This window comes from Trachemys scripta, chromosome 2 (genome assembly GCF_013100865.1).
Source record: "Trachemys scripta elegans isolate TJP31775 chromosome 2, CAS_Tse_1.0, whole genome shotgun sequence".
Taxonomy (NCBI): Eukaryota; Metazoa; Chordata; order Testudines; family Emydidae; genus Trachemys; species Trachemys scripta.
In genome coordinates, this window is record NC_048299.1 from 44,727,628 (window position 1) to 44,748,829 (window position 21,202).

Consider the following 21,202-nt stretch of genomic DNA (forward strand, 5'->3'; position numbering starts at 1 on the left):
TTCAGTTTAAGTTACGTTTTGGAGGTGTATTCTGTTTTTTTTGCTGTCTTTTCTGCCTATATAATTATTCAGATATCATAAAATAAGTGTATGCCACAGCACTGTTCTAATAGACCGTTTCTTTATAATCCTTATATCATTTGTATAGTAGACCATTCCCATTAGTATGGTTATTTTTGGTGCTGCTTAAAACTTTGAATTAAGCACTGTTCTATATTACTGCAAAACCCATTTTAAAAGAACTGTTAGGGGTTCTCAAGACAAATTTTTTGGTGGCCTCAGAGTTCGGCCACCAACTCTTGTTGGTGGCTGCTCTCAGATTGTTTCCTAAAATACTTAATTAGCTTTAGGAAAAACAAATAAATATACACATCCAAATCGTAATTTATTTATTGCTAGCTAATAAGTCTGTAAATATCACTTATCACAACAAACATACAAATTTCACATTTTACAGCAGACTTACTCAGCCTGGGGATAAATTAAGCCCAGGATGGCGGGTCGGGGGAGGCAGTGGGGAGCTGGAACCTGAAGCCCCATTGCCTGAGCCCAAAGCCCTGCAGCTAGGGCCCAGGGACAGAGTATTTATGCAGTGGCAGGCCCCAGCAATCCCTGGAGCCCAAAGCCCCATGGCCGGAGCCTGCCACCCCACCATTCTAGGTCTGAAGCTCAAAGCCTGACCCCTACCACCCCTGGTATGTGGGGAATTCATCGGCTGCCTGCTCCTCCAGCGTTGTGCCCCAGGTGTCTCCAGAGGATGGCAGGGCCTAACCCCTGCTGGCCACCCCAGCAACCAACAGTAAGCCCCTGGTGGCCGCATACGGTCAGGGTGGCTGCATTTGAGAAACACTGCATTAGACTACATAAAGTAGTATTCTGTTCAGTCGCATGTCATTTTAAATTCACCATTTGAGTGTTTATATATTTACAGCACTAGTACTACTCTAGATCTTATGTTGCACAAATAGTAAGTTGCTGGTGCCCTTGGCACTTAGTCTAGCTATTCTGTATAGTGTGGCATAAGCATTAAAAGTGAACCATGTTTAAATAGGAATAGTGAATCAGCTTTAAAAAAAAAAAATTCACGTAGCAAGGGAATTGATAAGTTTAATATTTGAAAGAAAATAAATGTCATGGTAATGGAACAGTGGGTATTAATTCTGCATCAGACAGCCTGGTTCCCTAGTTCAGTGGTCTCCAAAGTGGGGTGTGCAAGAGGATCCGTGGGGGTGCACGGCAGGAGGAGCGCGTTTTTTGTTTTGTTTCGGCAGTTCGGGCGGGAGTCCGAGCGGCTTTTTTTATTTTTTATTTTTTTTGCTTCGGCAAAAATGGTAGTCGGCACGGCATGGGGTTCGTGCTCAAAATTTTTTTACTGATAGTGGTACCCGATCAAAAAAATTGGGAGACCACTGCCCTAGTTTATTTAATGGCTATGATGCATTCTGTGCCTAAAGTATAAAGGTCAAGAACGGGGATTCTCAAACTGGGGGTCAGGACCCCTCAGGGGGTCACGAGGTTATTACATGGGGGGTCGCGAGCTGTCAGTCTCCACCCCAGACCCTACTTTGTATCCAGCATTTGTAATGGTGTTAGATATATTAAGTGTTTTTAATTTATAAGGGGGGTCACACTCAGAGGCTAGCTATGTGAAAGAGGTCACCAGTACAAAAGTTTAAGAATCACTGGTCAAGAACATACAGTGTGTAGAGCAGGAGGACACAGCAGAGGGAGCTGTAGGATAGTTTACTGTAGTGTGTACATATAGTATTCCAAATAGTGAAACCCAATAAATGGAAGCTGTTGAATGAGCATTATAACTTTGTGTAGCTGAATCTCATCAGTTTGAGGCATGAACCTAAGGCTGTCTCTAGATTCTTCCCATATTGTGCTTTTTTACTTACAGTAGTGTTTACAAAGTACTGCTAATAGATCAAGTGTCTCTTGCTCATGGAACACAACTCCAAGAATACGAGTGAGAAGCAATGGTTTAGAAGACATTAATTGCATAGCTCTTTCCATTTCAGTAGACTGTAGCTTGTCCAAAGGATTCTTATATGGATAATAGACATAATGTACTTCATCATGGCTCATGTATACTTAGGCTTGTAATTATTTTAATGCCTGTAATGGGCATTACAAATGAATTGTGCTTACATAACTTTAAAATGTAAATGTGAATAATCCTTTTTTCTATTTGTGAAGAATTAAAGGTATCTGAATAATCAGTCAGTTTCCTACATGTTTTCACTGTGTAAATTAGTCCATTTTTGAGGTACTGTAGTAAGAGTCAACAAATATTTTTACTCCAGGGCATGTTTGCTTTTTTTTTCTTTTTTTGCACCTTTATACAAACTGGGTCTTTTGAAAGTTTAGTGCTTTTTTATTCTTATTGCCTATTTTCCCTTAATACTTTACCTGGGGATCTTGTTGTAAGGTTGTAGTTACTGGGAATAACATTTTTAGAAACACTGTGAACATCTCAGTTATTAGTAAAAACAACGAGGAGTCCTTGTGGCACCTTAGAGACTAATAAATTTACTCCTCGTTTTTGCTGATACAAACTAACGCGGCTACCACTCTGAAAGCAGTTACAAATGTTTAGCTAATACATTTTTATAGTTGTACAGAGTCATTAATATCAAGGCAGCAGTGATTCTGTTTAGCTTCCTCTCTCCCCCACAAGAACTCTCACTTGCTTCCAAGAGTAAACCCCACTTGCTTTTGTGATTAATATCTGGAATTCTACTGTGATCATATGTAGCTGGAAGTAGAGAAGTCCTTACACAGGTAACCCCATTGAGCTCAGTGGAATTGCAAGTAAAAACTACTGTGTGAGTGTAGGTTGCAAGATCAGCTCCTAAAGCAAGAAAATAATTTTTTCAGGTTCACGGTGTTAGTTTGCCTTTAGAGAAATTTTTTTTAGGACCAGTTTAAAAAAAAAAAATACCCTTAAAAATAGGATTAACTAATGAAGATAGACAGATGGTTAACTCTAGATACAAACACATACATCCTAAAACATAATTTTATGGTATGTTAATATTTTAGTACGTCACATAAAATGGGAAATAAAGCAATCGGATTTCATTTGTTGAATACTGTCATATAACCAAGAAGTGGTAAATTATAATGAAAATTTTCTATTTTATTACAATAGAACTATTATTCCTGAGTGATCACATCCGATAAATTGGCGAAATGTAATATTTGAAATATCATACATGATTAACATTATATATGGTTTGTTAAATCTAAGTCAAAATAAATTTAGTGAATTAAATTTATAACCACTGCAGCCTACGATGGCATTCTGAGACACTGTTGTCATTGCTACTTTTTCTGTAATTTCATTTTTGCTTATAAATTCATGTTAAATCATAAACTTGACAAACTTAGGTATTTTCATCCCAGAAAAGTGAAGCTTGGTCATTGTGTAAAAATATGCTCTTATACTGCTGTGCACTCCAGATTTAATTGGCATGATCGTTTTTGTCTGTTATATTTAATAGTCCATACTATTTTTCAAAAACAAACACATTTAAAGTCGACTCACAAATATGCGAGAGGGGGAAATAGGCTTGTGTGCTTTTTTAGCTGCTTCATGATTCACAAAGATAACCCGAAAGTAATCCTGTGTGATTACTTTCCTAAGGTTTTGTTGGAGGATTCATTAGGTCTAGGATGATTACTGTGAATTTTCCCAGCATGTAATTGAAAGAGTTGGGACTGTGGGAATCTTAACAAAGAAATTTTTTCTTCCTATTGTTTATAGGTCATTTCAGATAAATACGTGTTAACAAAACCCAGGTTTTAGATGGCATGTTTAGATTGCAGTCCCTCCAGGGCAGAGTTTCTCTGTTTGTATAGTGTCCAACACAATTTATTGCTATTATTTGTATCATGGTAGTACATAAAGGTCTCAGTCAGGGATCAGGGCCCCATTTGTGCTAGGCGTTGTACAAATGTATAAAGTCCCAATCCTGGATTGGCTTTTCAGCATGATCATCAGATAAATACTTACTGGTATATTATAAAGTTTTAAAATGACACAAAACTCTTTAACCCAAAACAATCAGAATTTTTTTGCATGGTATATGATGCTGGCTATATAAGACAGAGAGATTGCAATGCCAAATACCTAATAAACATTTGAACTACTATAACGTTGCTTTCAAATTTACCTGCACAGTTAGGCGCTGAATTAGATGTTGACTACAAATAGTTTTGTTCCTTCTGAGGTAATCTCTTAAAACTTCCACAGTCACAAAAGCAATCAAGAAAGGAAGGCTCCAATCCTGAAAAGGTTTGCGCATCTGTTTCACGTTATTTACTGTTATGGGAAGTTAATCACAGGAATAAGCCTTTTCAGGATCTGGACCTATGCATCACATCTGTAAAGAGAAAAGAAATAACAGAATTACAGGAGAGGAAAGAGTTGAAAAGACAACTTCCAAAATTCATTCTCAAACTTTGGTTATTAGAAAAAAGCTTTTGTTATCCAGCAAAGGTGGAGGAAGTTTCAGAGAATTAATCTAGATGAAAATGGTTTGAGGCATGCCTGTCTAGCAAGGAGGCAACAAAAAAACCCTTTTTATTCCCAGGACTGAAGTAAAACTTTACTGAGTTACTAAGTTTACCAAGTAGAAATTTTTTGTGGGAAACTGGAGACCTTGTATACCTAAATCGGATATCTAGAAGAATAGATCTCCAGGTGCCTGTGATTTTTACCTTCACCTGAAATCATGCACAATTACATAGTTTGCCATCTATTCCAAATTACATAAAACAAAATTCCTTTGTATTCCTTTTAGAAGTTTTTTATTTAACACTTAGCACAAAAGGAGATGATTTCAAATCCATATAGCTGCATGTGGGAAATAGCTCCCCATAATATTGGGTAAAAGACCAAAACCCTTCCAGCCTGATGGGGCTCAAAACAAGAGCCTCAGAAACTTATTAATAAAAGTGTATAGCTATGGCTCTCTCTGTGTACTAGACATCTGTTCGGTATCAATCCACCACCCATCCATTCCCCTCATGTTTGGCAACAGAGATGACCAACATTTTAGTCTAAGCCAGGCATTGTTGGCCTAGTGTTGTAAGTAGGTCAAAGACAAGTTGACCTGTAAATCAGGCTTGATTTGTCTCTGCAGAATTATGCCACAGCAGAGTAGGTAACAATAACTTCTAAAGAACATGTAGTGACTGCAGTATTTATTTACATTACTCTGATGATCCAGAGAAAAAGATGCATCTGTTTGGGGTGTAGCTAGCCGGGTGGTTCATTCTTCATGTTTATACCTTGGCTGAATTTTGTATGATAAATCACTTAGCTCAAGCAGGTACATTTGTCACTCAGAATTGCTGCCTTCACGAGAACAATATGAATTTTTTGGACATGAGTATTAAACTTTAGTTTAGGTATCTACAGAGAGAAGGAGATTGCTTTATCAGGACATTTCATAGGCGATTTCTTTTTCTTAAGAGAAAATGGCAGAATGGTTATTGGCAAAATGAGTAAAATAATGTATTTTTGGCGTAAATGTCTTTCATATTTTAATACAAATAACTAGGGTCCGTATCCTGAGTGCCTTCCTTGCACAAATAACGCCATTAATTTAAGCAGCAAATTCGAATGTTGTAGTTCATATTCCTGAACTGAATATGTAAATGCGACCAAATTCTACATTTTATTTTTATTCTTTTTTACCAGGAGAGAACAGTTAATTTAATTGCTTAAGGAATTAAAGCTCTCAGGGTTTCACGTCTCCAGTGTATATGTTACTGCATTGTTGTTGCTGTATTCCTGTTCTATTAGCCTCCTAAGTAGAGTAGTATAGGGCTTAAGCTTCATTGGGTTCAAGGTTCTCAGTGAAGTTAGTTTAACTCTTCTCTATCCAAGCCACTAGCCCACATGCAAAACTCCCTGAATGTCAGCAGTCAAGATGGTGATAGAGCACTATATCCATTACCCCAAACAACTTCCCATTTAAGGGAAAGTTAAGTAGCATGGTGTCCCTTTTGAGAGCCACATTACTCACTTTTGTTCATTTGGCCAAGATGTTGACTGTGTCATAAATGGGCTTGGAATGATATTTCAGTTGACAATTGTGACATGTCTTTACGTGTATTTGTATTGCAAATTTTGGTTTTTGCTCTGCAAGAGTCAGATTTGTATTCTTCCTTATTTTTTACTTTAATAAAAGTGGTCAGTGATGTGTAAGACAGACTTTTTCCCCTTAAGAACTTTGCATTGCAAAGGACCAATACAGAAAAGAACAGATGCATTGGGAGGGGTCAGGGAGGACCTGCGTAGCATTGGAACAGTGAAGCGGATCACTGACCTGGGTTATAGTCTCTGTCATGCTCAGAAATACTAAGAACAGCCCTACTGGGTCAGACAAATGGTCCATCTAGCTCAGTATCTTGTCTTCCGACAGTGGCCAATGCCAGGTGCTTCAGAAGGAATTAACAGAAGAGGTAATCATCAAGTGATCCATCCCCTGTTGCCCATTCCCAGCTTCTAGCCAACAAAGACTATGGACGCTTCAGAGCATGGTTTTGCATCCCTGCCCATCCTGTCTAATAGGTGGACTTATTGATGGACTTATCCTCCATGAACTTATCTAGTTCTTCTTTGAACCCTATTATAGTCTTGGTCTTCACAACATCCTTTGGCAGAGTTCTACCGGTTGAGTGTGCGTTGTGTGAAGAAATACTTCCTTTTGTTTGTTTTAAGCCTGCTGCATATTAATTTTATTTGGTAACCCCTAGTTCTTGTGTTTATGAGAAGGAATAAATAACATTCCTTATTCACTTTCTCCACAGCAGTCATGATTTTATAGACCTCTGTCATATCCCACTTTATTCATCTCTTTTCCAAGCTGAAAAGTCTCAGTCCTAGTAATCTCTCCTCATATGGAAAGTTGTTCCATACACCTAATCATTTTTGTTGCCCTTTCTGTACTTTTTCCAATTCCAATATATTGTTTTAGAGATGGAGCGACCAGATCAAGATGTGGGTGTACCACGGATTTAATAGAGGCAATATAATGTTTTCTGTTTTCTTATCTATCCCTCTCTTAGCTCTTTTGATTGCTGATGCACATGAGTGGATATTTTCAGAGCACTATCCACTATGACTACAAGATCTTTCTTGAGTGGTAACAGCTAATTTAGACCCTATCATTTTATATGTATAGTTGGGATTATGTTTTCCAGTGTGCATTACTTTGCAGTTATCAGCATTGAATTTCATCTGCCGTTTTGTTGCTGAGTCACCCAGTTTTGTGAGATACCTTTGTAACTCTTCGCAGTCTGCTTGGGACTTAACTATCTTGAGTAGTTTTGTATAATCTGCAAATTTTGCCACCTCACCCTTTTTCCAGATCATTTATGAATATGTTGAACAGGACTGGTCCCAGTATAGACCCCTGGGGGATACCACTATTTTCCTCTCTATTTTGAAAACTGACCATTTATTCCTACCCTTTGTTTCCTTTCTTTTAACCAGTTACCAATCCATGAGAGAACTTTCCCTCTTATCCCATGACAGCTTATTTTGCTTAAGAGCCTTTGGTGAGGAGGGACCCTGGCAAAGGCCTTCTGAAAGTCCAACTACACTATATCCACTGGATCACCCTTGTCCACATGCTTGTTGACCCCCTCAAGAAATTCTAGTAGATTGTTGAGGCATGATTTCCCTTTACTAAAACCATGTTGAATCTTCCCCAACGTTTCGTGTTCATCTATGTGTCTGATAATTCTGTTCTTTAGTATAGTTTCAACCAATTTGCCTGGTACTGAAATTAGGCTTATTGGCCTGTAATTGCCGGAATTGCCTCTGGAGTCTTTTTTATTTATTTAAAAATTGGCATCGCATTAGCTATCCTCCAGTAATTTGGTACAGAAGCTGATTTCAATGAGTTACATACCACTGTTAGTAGTTCTGCAATTTCACATTTGGATTCCTTCAGAACTCTTGGGTGAATACCATCTGGTCCTGGTGATATTATGGTTTAATTTATCAATTTGTTCCAAAACTGCCTCTAAGGATACTTCTATCTGGGACAGTTTCTCAGATTCATCACCTAAAAAGAACGACTCAGGTTTGAGAATCTCCCTCACATCCTCAGCTGTGAAAACTGATGCAAAGAATTTATTTAGTTTCTCTGTAATGGCCTTATCTTCTTTGAGTGCATCTCGATAGTCCAGTGACCCCACTGGTTGATTAGCAGGCTTCCTTCTTCTGATGTACTTAAAAATGTTTTGCTGTTAATTTTTGAGGCTTCGGTTAACTGTTCTTCAAATTCTTTTATGGTCTTCCTAATTATATTTTTACACACTTCACTTGCCAGAATTTATACTCCTTTCTATTTTCCTCAATAGGATTTTACTTCCACTTTTTAAAGGATGTCGTAAACTGCTTCTTTTACTTTGTTGTTCAGCCACAGTGGCACTGTTTTGGTCTTCTTACTATGTGTTTTAATTTGTGGTATACATTTAAATTGAGCCTCTGTTATGGTGTCTTTAAAAAGTTTTGATGCAGCTTGCAGGGATTTTACTTTTGGCACTGTATCTTTTAATTTTTGTTTAACTTCCTCATTTTTGTGTAGTTCCCTTTTCTGAAATTAAATTCTATTGTGGTGGTCTGCTTTGGTGTCATCTTGTCTCCTCCTCCCCCCCTCCGCCCGACAGGGATGTTAAATTTTATTATATTATGGTCACCAAGTGGTTCAGCTATATTCACCTCCTTGGGAGGACCAGATCCTGTGCTCCACTTCGTACTGAATCAAGAATTGCCTCTCTTCTTGTGGGTTCCAGGATTAGCTGCAGTCCAAGAAGTGTCAAGAAACTCTATCTTTGCATCGAGTCCTGAGGTGACGTACCTAGTTAATATGGGGATAGTTGAAATCCCCCATTATTGTTGAGTTTTTGATTTTTATAGCCTCTCTAATCTTGCTGAGAATTTCATAGTCACTATCACCATCCTGGTTCAGGTGGTCGGTAGTATATCCCTACTGCTATATTCTTCTTCTTCAAGCATGGGATTACTACCCATAGAGATTCCATGGTCTAGTTTGGTTCATTTAATATCTTTTACTTCATTTGACTCTACACTTTTTTTCACATATAGTGCCACTTCCTCACCAGTACAACTTAGTCTGTCCTTCCGATATATTTTGTACCCTGGTATTAGTGTCCCATTGATTATCCACATTCCACCAAGTTTCTGTGATGCCTGTTAGATCAATATACTCATTCCCCAAAAAAGTATTGGGGACACTGTCAGAGACTTGGCCAAAAAACTTAAGAATACAATCCATGCCTTTCCTGGTTAGTGAAAGAGAGTCACCAACAACTGGTGTCTCTGCTGTCCAAAATAAACTCACCTAATTCAGTGAGTTTATTTTCCCTTCCTTGTTCTAATGTGCAATAGTACTGCCAGCCAGTACTGAAGAAACCCATGCCTATCAGTTGTGGCTAATTATTGCCCAGTATCAGACCTCCCATTCCTAAGCGAGTTCATAGATTAGTTTCAAGCTCATCTATATAAATACAAAAAATATCTTAGACTTGACAAATTCTGGATTCAGGCCAGGACTTGGAATAGAAACATCATTAATAGTGCTCACGGATGATCTCTTGATGGAGAGAAGACATTGATTCTCCTTCTCCTGAACCCTTCTGCAATATTCAACGCAGCTGATCAAGAGAAACTGTTTTTTTGTCTGAGGGTGGTGGCACGGGTCCAACAGAAGGCAGTAAATAGGTATGAGTCTTTACTGGATTGATGTATCCAAAATATAGTGATGGGAATCTGTACAACTCCATCAGACACCCCCTTTTCCTTCCTTTGCTGAGTCTCATATATAACTTGAAGCACTAATAAGATGATATTAAGTAGGCATTTCCCGGAGAAGGATTGTGGTAATATGAGTCTGATAATGAGTGCTGTACAAGAATCTGAATTGAATAGATGGGATTTGAATGAGAAAATGTCTGGGTCTCGATGCATTGGGATTACAAAATTGTTTCATGTGTAGATGTACTGTGGAAGAATGCATGGAGAGAAGAATAGGAGAAAGTTGGCATTGCTCAGTGGAGCAAAGATTGCACAGTCTTTCTCCAGACATTAAGCCAGTGTATACTGCTGGACACACGTTGGAAACCTTATTTCTACAATTTTTCAACTAATGGTTCTTCTTTATAAAGCTAGACTACATTAGGGAATATTTCCTAGTAGAGAGTGGCTGATATTTAGATTAGGCAATCTATATCCCCCCTCCATTTGAAACATGAATGTCAGTTACCTTTTTAATCTTAGTTGGTTTTATGGAATGGGATATTGTGTTTTCTTAGCTAGACATAACTATCTGTCTGGATTTTTTTTTTTAAGATGTTATTCCCTTTAAAAGTTCAGACTTTTCAACCACAGAGAAACAAAGTTAGCCATTATCTATTCTCAACCCTTTAGGCCAACTTAGAGGCAGTAGATTCATTAAGGCTAAAAGTTAGGTTTCAAGATAGTATGGGCATTTCCAATAATCTTCCAATTTCAGTTTCAGATGGCAACAATGTGATTGGAGCTGAGGAGACTAATTTTGACCGTAGCTATGTACAAAAGAAATTAGAACATGGACTTTCACGAATATGGCAGGTTTGTTTGGACATACTCTTTTCCAAATACAAAGTATAAATCTTATGGTGATCTTTGTTAGAAATGAAACTACTGTAGATAAGTAGAAATTAAAATTTAAGAAATTATAGGGTGAAAAGGATGGCTCGGTCTTTGGACACAGCCAGTTCTTGGGTTAGAATGCCAACAGGAGCACCAATAGCGGTGCTAATTTTTGTGGTAGGGAGACTATTATGTAATAGCCAAGACCAACTCATTTCTTGTCTGCAGCCTCACATCCATAGCTCTAGCCAGATGAAAAGAAGAAAATGCACACACATGAACAACTCACAAAACATAAATGAGTGTTGGTAGTTTGTTTTAAAGTAACAGACAGAACAGTCAAAAACAACAAGGAGTCTGGTGGCACCTTAAAGACTAACAGATAAAATTTTTTTTTTACCTTCAGTCCCTTTGGTATGATGTCCATCTGTTTGCATTTGGAGAGGAAGATGATGTCTGTCTGTATCTGTGCAAGTTTTTTGTTGAGGTTGATGGATTTCCACTCCATACGGCTAAATTTAGTGCCTTGCATGGTGTCAAGTATCAGGGGGTAGCCGTGTTAGTCTGTATCTACAAAAACAACAAGGAGTCTGGTGGCACCTTAAAGACTAACAGTCTTTAAGGTAGTCTTTAAGGTGCCACCAGACTCCTTGTTGTTTTTGTAGATACAGACTAACACAGCTACCCCCTGATACTTGAGAACAGTCAAAGTGGACTAAAAGACCACATTAGGTATCAACAGAACAAGTTCAAGTATTTCAGCAAATACTGCCAAGTCTCATGAGGGTTTAAATCAGGGGATTATGTTTTCTACCGGCTGTGCTGAAGTCCAGTGGTATGAATTCAGGATAATATATATGTTTTAACTCTGAAGTTTTGCATTTAATTTAAACCAAGACTTTTGACATTTAAGCACATACTCTGTGTGTATAAGTAGCTATATACAGTTTTGGAAGCTTGTATTTGAACAGATGAAATAGAACTTTTTCATGAGTCCCCATCATTACATTGAAGACACATCATAAAATGGTATGACTTGTGTTAAGAGTAATAATCTTTAGAGCATCAGTAACAAGGTGAGGGATTCTTTTTTTAAGGTACTTAAAGCTGTTCATATACAGCGGAGTATAGTACATTTGCAGCTCTTCCATTCCTGGTATCAGCTGGAAGAGGGCTGTGTCATTCTGTCAGTAAGGTTTAGGGAAAACTGGAAATCTTGTGAGCCTGCCTGTTTTCATGATAGTTCTAACTTGATTACTAGCCCAAAGGTTTTTAATAAACACCCAAAATTTTGTATGCCAAAGCTCTGAACCTTGTGTGATTTGCGTAGAGTGGCAATAATCCAAAGCATTCTTTAAACCATTATCAACAGCAGTCTTGGCATCTCATGTTGTTTTGGATTGACACTGCATTACTGAAAGTTGCAAGAAACTATTTTTGACTAGTGAACTAATGATGTGATGTGAAAGCCAAAGAAAGATCACATATGCTAATGAAAATGTCAGTTCAACAAACCTGGTTTCTCTAGAAGACTGCCCTAAACTGCTGTTCAGAGTGGTCAGACATCTAAACAAATCAACAAAACATGCTAGTGAACTCACTGCCATTCATTTTGAACTCCAGAGTAATCACTGCTACTATATAAAAACTCACAATATGCACATAAATTTAGTAAGGATTCAATACTAACTTTGAAATGTTTGTGTTTTATAGGATGTGCAGCTGAAAGTGAAAACGTATCTGCTGGGAACAGACATGTCTAACTTCAAATATGATGACTTTATCTTTGTACTAGATATCATTAGCAGGTATATTGATGGGGCAAATAAGGCCATTTGCTCCATCTGCATGACAGGCCTGAATTAGCATAAGATAACATAAATTAGCATAATAGGGACTACATCGTGGCCCCAATTTCCATCCACTTCACACTGTTCTGGTGATGCAAAGAGTAGTTAATAGGGCACCAAAGGACTCCCTGCATGCAAGGTAATTCATGACTAGTGTCAAGTTGTTCTAAGCCAGCTGCTCTTCCGGACCACCCTGCAGACATAGTGGGTGTGATGGAAAGGGAGCTGTAGTACTCTGATGATCCTTGGCCAAAAAAGTCCTTGAGAGCCATTTCAGTACCTGGCCAACTTTGAGATTGGGGGGGTGTAAAAAATGGCTGATTAATCTTTCTGTCCCCATGCCCCCTTAGGTTCTGTGTGAGTGTTGCTGGGCTAGGCCTACGAATCTGCCTGGCTGTTCATAGCAATTTTCTGTAGCCCTAACATTACAGTTGTGGTACCTCTAAAAGCCTACGTAGTGGCTCCCCAAACCTGGAGCCAAAAGTGTGAGAAGCTGGGCATAGTTCCCTTTTATTCCTGCTTCTATATTTGGGGTTGTGGTGCTGGTGGTCAGGGTGTGCTGCCCCTTTTTTGGACAGTGAGAATGGTATGGAGAGATGGGTTCAGGTCACGGGCTATAGAGCTTGCATTGGACCATAGGATCCCAAGCAGACACTTGGATTGCTTGTGGCTGTCTGGCCCTGAGTGTTTATAAAATGCCATAATATGCAATAGAAGAAATTAGACCATATATAGGCCTGGTATTGCGTGGTGATGATCTTCATTTGTTAGATGTTCAAATACTATGGTGATGGATGAGCATGGTTTGTGTGCTTATAGGTGAGATACGGAATTCCAGCTGAAACAATTGCATTCAAGTAATAGTTGTTTCCTTCAGTATTGTTAAAACTAATTGAATGGATAACTTCTAAAATGTCTTTTGTTACAATAGGTTGATGCAAGTTGGGGAAGAATTTTGTGGCAGTAAGTCAGAAGTTTTGCAAGAATCCATTAGAAAACAAAGTGTTAACTATTTCAAGAATTATCACAGGTAAGGCTACTAAATGTGTGGTGGATTGGTCAGATTATTTTTATTTGCCTTTTTTCATTTTAAACTGGGTTTCCAGAGGCAATGAGTGGCCTGGTTGCACTGAGGTGGACAGCTTGGGCATGTTACTGTCTAATGTGGGGGGTGAGGGGCCTGAACACTCAGCTACTGCTGCAGGTATAATCTCTCACTCATGCTAAAGTCACTGAGGAGACTTCTGCAATGAGCAGGTTGGGGTAAGGTAGGGAACCTGTGGTGCGTAGACTTTCTCAGTAGCCCCTCAGGCTTCCTCTAAAAGCTACTTCTTAAAACTCCTCCTTTTAACTCTTTCTGTAGTGGAGCTGCAGGCCCTTTATTCCTGATCTCCCAGGCAAAAGTATTTATTTTATTTATTTTTTGTGTTTCTATACCATTCCATAAAAAGAGAGCCTATCCACCCATGTCTCCGGACATCTCTGGCAATTTCTTTGAAATGTATAATTATGCAATTTATTTCTATCAGGAATTTCATAATTCTATGGATTTGTACTCCTGGATCCCATTCTCAGCCTTCCCTTTGTTGACCATCTGTAACTGCATTTCATTCCAGTCTCCCTTGGCTCCATTACATGCAGACCTGACCTAACTTTATGGCAGCATATGTATCAGCTTCAACACTTGCTGGCTTTTCATTTCAAAGTTAAAGTGCCATAATTTTGCTTTGATTTCCCCAGTGTTCAGGTTTGGAAGGTAGACGCTTCTTTCATTCCAGTGGTCTGGCACTTGTCTTTCATTGCTTAGGTAGCCAGGAAGAGATGTGTGTGGGGGAGGGATGCCACAATGATTCTTGTCAGAAGTCCTTGGTTCCCAAGACTTCTTCACATGGCATCCTGCCCCTGTGGTTCAGGGCATTTTTCTGCACATGCCACACCCCACCCAGTCATTCTGAAGCTTTCTGTCTGGAGGCTGAATAGATGACTCTCTCTTCATATGGATGTTCTGAGAATTAATTGATATTTAACTAAAATCCATAAAATCTTAAAATTTTCTACAAGAATGCATGGGAAAGTGTCTTAATTCTGGTGCCAAGAATGTGGTTTGGATCCTCTTCAGGCTCCTGAAAGTCAGCTCTAGAATATCTTCTCAGCAATTTTAGTAAAGAGATCACTTCCAGTTGTCTGATAGGGTCAAGTCTCAGCCTTGAGTCCATTCGATCTTTCCAGGATACCAGGTTTTATAACTATGTAGTCGCTCCCATTTCTCCAAAGTAATATCCAGCCTTAAGTCTCAACCTGAATCTCCTCTTCTGCCTTGGAACCTCACTTTGGAGCTTCAAACCTCATGAAACCTCCATTTGAAGCTCTACTGAAATGCCTTCTCCACTTGGCCATTTTAATATGCCTTTCTTAAGGCTTGGTCTACCCAAAAAGTCCAACCAATCTAATTAAATCTGTTTGTTTAATTAAATATTCCTCCTCCCCCTTACGTGGGTGATTCCTCACTGATTTAAGTTAAATAGACATAAAGCACTCTTAAGTGAAATTTGGCCATAGAACATATTGCATCTCTGCAAGGGACAGGTTTAACAGTGGTTTGTGAAATCACAAATTTTGAACCCTCTCAATTCTGTTTGAATAAAATATGGGTGGGGGGTGGGGAGGAGAGCAAGAGTATATGCTGAGAACTTGTCCTTTGCTTATTCTGTTTCTTTAGCAAATCATGAACTGTTTTCTACTGATTTGGAAAGTAGGGATTTTTGTGATTCTTGTTCAAGGCTATGTGATAATTATGTATTCCTAGCACTGTTTTTTTTTTTTTTTTTTAAATCTCACTGAGGAAACCATGATTTTTAATAATGGTTACCTACCTATTTTGTTGTTAAGAATAATTAGACAATGTTTCTAAAGCTCTTTGAAGGTGAATACCACTGTATCAGGCTAACTTATGTGCTTAGAACTTATTTATTTAAAGCTTTAAGTGTTTTGGATGTTCAAACCAAGCAAGTGCGGCTTTTTCTTCCCTTGTGTATTTAATTGAAAAAAGCTAGACCTTTTAAAGATGCATTAGTATGTAAAATTACACTGACTGGAACTGCTCAAGGAGCATGATTCATCAGCCCATTAATTGTGCAGTTTGATGTATGTAGCCTACTGGCGTGTTAGATATAGGTAGGTTTGGAAGAATTAGTTTTTTATTGGTAAATGTCGATAAACATTGATTTCACCATACACGCCAACTGATGAAAAAATATTTCCATTGATAATGATCTAAATTTACATGTAGGCAAAGACAGAAAAATGCTGCTTGAAAAATTGTTAGTTTGATTTAAGGTATTTCCTTGGTACTTTTTTTTAACATATAGCTGGTTCAGAGAACTGGAAAGTCAGAGGAATTGACCATGTAACTCAAGATCATATTGAGTATGCAAAGCATTTTTGGTGGGAAAAGTTTTCTTCTTTATAAAAAGGAAGAATGGGCTTTTAATGGTGAAAAACCCCAAACAAGGGAACTGCTTAAGATTCATTCACTTTTGAAGGCCTTTTTGGAAAGGTTTTGGGCAGGAATGGCAGACATTTTCAAAGAATAAAGATAGATTTGATTGAAATCATGTTTTTGAGCCAGATTCTGAACTTGTGCATGGTGGTGAAAGTCAAGAGTAACCACTGAAGTTCATTAAGTCAATGAGATTTTTCATATTTCCAAATGAGGTAAAAATCTGGCTTTATATTTAAAATCTTTTCCATTTATCCTTTTCGCTCCAATATGATTTTACCATAAGGGCCACTTCCCCTCTGCCCAACCCTTCTGCTCATAGCTTTTCGAATTTAAGACTGATTTTCAGGGATGCTCAACACAAGAATAACTCCTGACTTCAGTAGAAGTTAGTGGGAGCTACATTTCTTGTAAGTTGCGCGGCCGCCTCTCAAAGGCCGCACAGGCAGGTGGGGAGAGGAGCCCCTCCCTCGGCCTGGCCCAGGCCTGCTGGAGCTGCCAGGGAGAGGAGCCCCTCCCTCGGCCTAGGCCTGCCGGGGATAGGAGCCCTTCCCTTGGACCCAAGCTGCTGTGGCAAGAGAGGGCTGGGGGCAGTCCTCTCTCCCCACCGCAGTCCTGGGGCAGCATGCACCCCAAACTAGTCATCCCCAGACCTGAACCCCCTCCTGCATCCCAAACCCCTCATTCCTGGCCCCACCCCAGAGCCTTCACCCCTAGCTGGAGCCCTCACCCCCTGCACCCAACCCTCTACCCCAGCCCTGAGCCCCCGCCCACATTCCAAACCCCTCGGCCCTACCCCCACCACATGAATTTTGTTATCTGCACCAATATGAAGGTGATGTGTCACACATCACCTCCATATTGGTGCAGATAACAAAATTCATTCTGCACATGGACCTAAAAAATTAGAGGGAACACTGAGTGAGAGCTGTGGGTACTCACTGCCTTGGAAAATTCGGCCCCAAATCTATTTCTGGTTGAACAGAATGTGTGTAAGTAGACACAGCTAACTGCAATAATAGTTAAGCACATGTTGGTCATCTTACTGAGCCAAAATAATTCATTATATCAGTAATTAGTTTAATGAATGATGTGATGAATGTTTTACAGCCTAATTTGGAATCCAGTGCATAATTTACCAACTGCTACATTCTGAACAAGACAACATAATGTATCTTTTAGAGAAAAAATTATTGATGTGCCCTCAGTGATTAAAAAAAAATAAAAATGGCAGCAGTGAAGTAAAGTTCCTGACTATCTAGCCAAGAGAGAATGCTAAAGGTGCTTCTGCTTGTAGCTAAATGAAAGGCTGTAGTGCTGATGAAAACTTAACAAAGGAAGTATAGTTTTTGATTACATTGTCATAATAGTGCCCTTCATTAATGAACTTACCTCCCTACTCAAAGTTTAAACACATGAAGAAATGTAACTTCGGTGACTAATGGCCTTTTAATATTTTGTCTGAAAAATGTATAATTCTGTAGAGTGCTGCTTTTCAGTTTTTCCACATTGTCTGTTCTTTTTCCAGAGCTGCTTATTACATGGAATATTTGACAAGTTCAGATGTAGGTTCATGTTACCCTTTAGTGGATAAATGTTGCTACATTTTGTATTGACATTGTTAAAGGTATCTAATCATGTCACCTGCAGAGAGTAAAATCCATTATGCTACTGTACAAGCATGAATGTTTTTATATATTAATTGTAGAGGCTTTTAAAAATAATTGTTTCACAAATTTTGTGACAGTGCATTCTTAATGTACTTTTCTACAGGATGTCATAACATGCATCATTTTGTGGTTATTTATAAGCTGAGAAAATGAGTTAAATATCTGGCAAAATAAATCCTCACACTTGCAAAATGTGTTAGATACATCACACTTTTTCCTTCTGCACCAATATGAAGATCTCTGTGACTCACTGAACTACATCAGAAGAACACCTGTGGCACAAACTGGATCAACCTCATGCATCTGTAGCTTTTTTTTTTTTTTTTTAGATTGAATGTAGTAATTTAGTATAAACTACGATGGGTTCAGCAGACTGAATGGACACAGTGAAAGTCACCTCCGGTGCTTTTCTCAAATTTGGAGACTCCAGGAACAAACAAAGTCTGAGGATAGTGATCACAGACACAATCACAAGTATAAAGTCTTAACTGTACTACAAGTTTTATTAAAGCAATAAGTAAAGTTACAATTACCCATGCATATGTAAATCCTACAAAAACCCATGCAGTTACTAAGACTGTAGTCGTACATCCTCAAAGATATTCTAAGATCAGATGGATCTCTCATCAGGCGATCATAGAAAAAGAATGGTTCCTGCTGGGATTTCCCATGGGGTCTTCTGACTTTTACACAACTAGGAAACCTCTTTTGTATTGTTTTTCTGACCACACCAAACACCTTATGCATATGCAGGAGGGTTTCAACCCTCTTTTCCTTTTCTGTACTGCCATACCCCATGAATATTGGGGTGCCCCATTTTTCATAAGTTTCTTGTTTCTTATTAGCATCTATGCACAATATGTATCCTGCAGTCAGGGCAGGGCATTCCATGATGTTGCAGTAAGGTGTCTTGTGATCTTGGATAATGCAATGTGGTTTATTGCAATCTAGTTTTCTGTAACATTACCTATTGGCACATCTTTTACAGCAATTTTGTGACCTTACTGGCCTAGGGTTATTCCTAGATCACCCACTCATGTCAAGCATTCTTAAGCTTATGGCCTAGTCTGGCTAAGCTAAAATCTTACAGGCCTCAGCCTATAGGCCTTGCATTGCAGCCATGCTTTACTTATACACCTAATACACACTAATCATTCCTAAATATTTGTCAGTCTTATACCTCTGTAATCCTACATTGATTTTTATATGAAATAGCATATGAATTGACCATAACACAATGATTAATGGATGACAAAAATGAACTAATTGGCTACACATCAGTGTAAAATTTCTGCAGAACTCCTCTGCCACAGTAACTTCTATTTTGCTACCATCACAGTTGCTAAATCACAACAGGCAGAGCAATTCTTCATAGTGAACCAGCTCATCCTGGCCAGAGCACTGATTGCTGGAAGGAAGCCTTCTACCTACTTATCAGAAAAGATAACCCAAATATTGCAGGAACTCACCAAGCCAGAAAAATCTATGCCAGAAATGTTGATTGGTCACCCTGATTGAATTGTACTTCATATTTGATGAAGTTCAAAGAGGACTTTGGAAATATTTGAACCAACACTTGCAAAACTGGTCTGCCCCTGCCTGGCTGGCGGTAAACCAGCAAAGAACAATTGTGTACACTGCTAACTGATCTCAACAATGGCTCCTTCAAAGACATTTCAACCTTCCTGTGAAAAATGCAAAAGCCCGTTCTTGTCACAGAAAACCTCACCAACAAAATAGTGGATAAAGGGACATGATATAATTAGTTGGACTTTCCTAAAGCCTTCATCAAAGTCCCTCACAGGAGACCGATCAAGGAGATAACGTGTGAGAACTAAAAGTTCTGTCATGGACTAGAAATGATATTTTTTTTCTTACACTCCAAATCTTGGCCTCTTGCTATTAGTTCCTTTTCTATTAGTTAACCTGAGATAATGTTAATTTACAAGGGAAACTTCCCAGGGGCTCATTTTGGAGGGAACCACAAGTTTTTGGGGAGGTGATGATCTGAACTTCTCTACTAAGGAAATTAATAGCAAAGCCTAAATAAGGATGACTTTGTATTTTCAAGTGTAATTTAAAGATTTTTTGTTCAATTGAAGGCACTTTTTCATTCTAATGTTAAAACAGTTCAGCTGTGACTTTTTTTTCTGACTATCTAGAGTGTTGTATTTCAGAACTCGTCTTGAAGAATTGCGAATGTTCTTGGAGAACGAGACCTGGGAGCTTTGTCCTGTTAAGTCAAGCTTTAGTATTTTACAACTTCATGTAAGTACTGCCACTCAGTATGCAAAAATTCTTTCTGAAATAAGTTTGTTTTATATATGTAGACCAGCTGTCTGCGATGTGATAGGACATGCAAACTGCAGTCTGATTTTTGGGTTATTTTAATGGTACAGTAAAATTAGAGTGATTTTTATTTAGGGATTTTTGTACGCTATTCTAAACCTCAGATTTAAATGCATCTAAAATGGTAACATGCCTGATTCAAGAAAACATTCAGGAATGTACTAAAGCATGTGGTAAAATTCCACTGAAAGCAAGTGAAGCATGTGCTTTAGTGCTTTCTTGAATCAGGGCCTCTGACTAAGCTGAGGTTGGTAAATAGTAACATTTCTGTTTTATTTGCTTTTTTAATATCTACCTATTTGGGACTGTCTGACTGTCACATAACTAGAGTTGTTGCTACAAATAACATCTAGTTTGCTAAGGATGAACATGGTTGCGGGGGATTGAAGACTATTTTCTAGTTTGACTGTACAAGGAAGCTGACTATATACATTCATGCAGCAAGAGAGGAAAAAGAGAGATCTTTCATAGATCAGAAAGAAAAGCATTTTTAATAGAAAAATGTGATTGTTAAACCACATGCACTGGCAGGGAAACTCAAAAGAGTAGCTGCAGATCCCAGAAACTATTCATCTAAATTTTGTAGAAATTACTACATTTCAAGTCCTGTTAGCCCAGTACATTCTGATCTATATCTTTAAATGTTTATGATGTAAATTTACTATTCCGAGATTAATAACTAAAAATAAATGATGATTTCAACAAAAAAAAATTAGGCCAAGATTTTCAGAAATTAATATCTAGAGATAGGACTTCAATTAAGTGGTCTGATTTTTCAAAAGTTCTGAGCATCCTCCCAGTCTCTTGCAATCCTGTATTATTGTGCAGCGTAATAGTCCAAAAATTTTGAAATGTACTTGATATAAGGATATTTTAAAAATTTGTTCCATATTAATAAGCTAAAATGTTTGTAACAAAAGTAAAGAGAATTATCTTTAAAATATTTTTTTAGTCTGATAGTGTCACTTTAATTTTGGAAATATGTTCTTTACATTTTGATTTGCTGTATTTGTATAGTTTGAGATTTAGGTGCTGTTCTTTCTCTTGTGAAAATACTCTTTTAATCTCTGGTAAAAGCTTTTCTATTTATTTCTAGAAAATGAAGATTTCCATAATACAAGAGGTATATTGCATGGTGCAGCAAGACTCACTT

General features: G+C 38.2%; 1 protein-coding gene across 6 annotated transcripts in view; it reads left to right on the forward strand.

Annotated features, from left to right (window-relative positions):
- Positions 1-21,202, forward strand: part of VPS50 (VPS50 subunit of EARP/GARPII complex) — a 170,139-nt gene that overhangs the window by 63,560 nt on the left and 85,377 nt on the right. For all 6 annotated transcript variants that reach the window (XM_034760445.1, XM_034760446.1, XM_034760447.1 and 3 more), the window contains 4 exons: positions 10,563-10,660; positions 12,395-12,489; positions 13,463-13,561; positions 19,878-19,968. In XM_034760445.1, the coding sequence (XP_034616336.1) occupies positions 10,563-10,660; positions 12,395-12,489; positions 13,463-13,561; positions 19,878-19,968 (383 nt within the window). The remainder of the gene's footprint in view (positions 1-10,562; positions 10,661-12,394; positions 12,490-13,462; positions 13,562-19,877; positions 19,969-21,202) is intronic.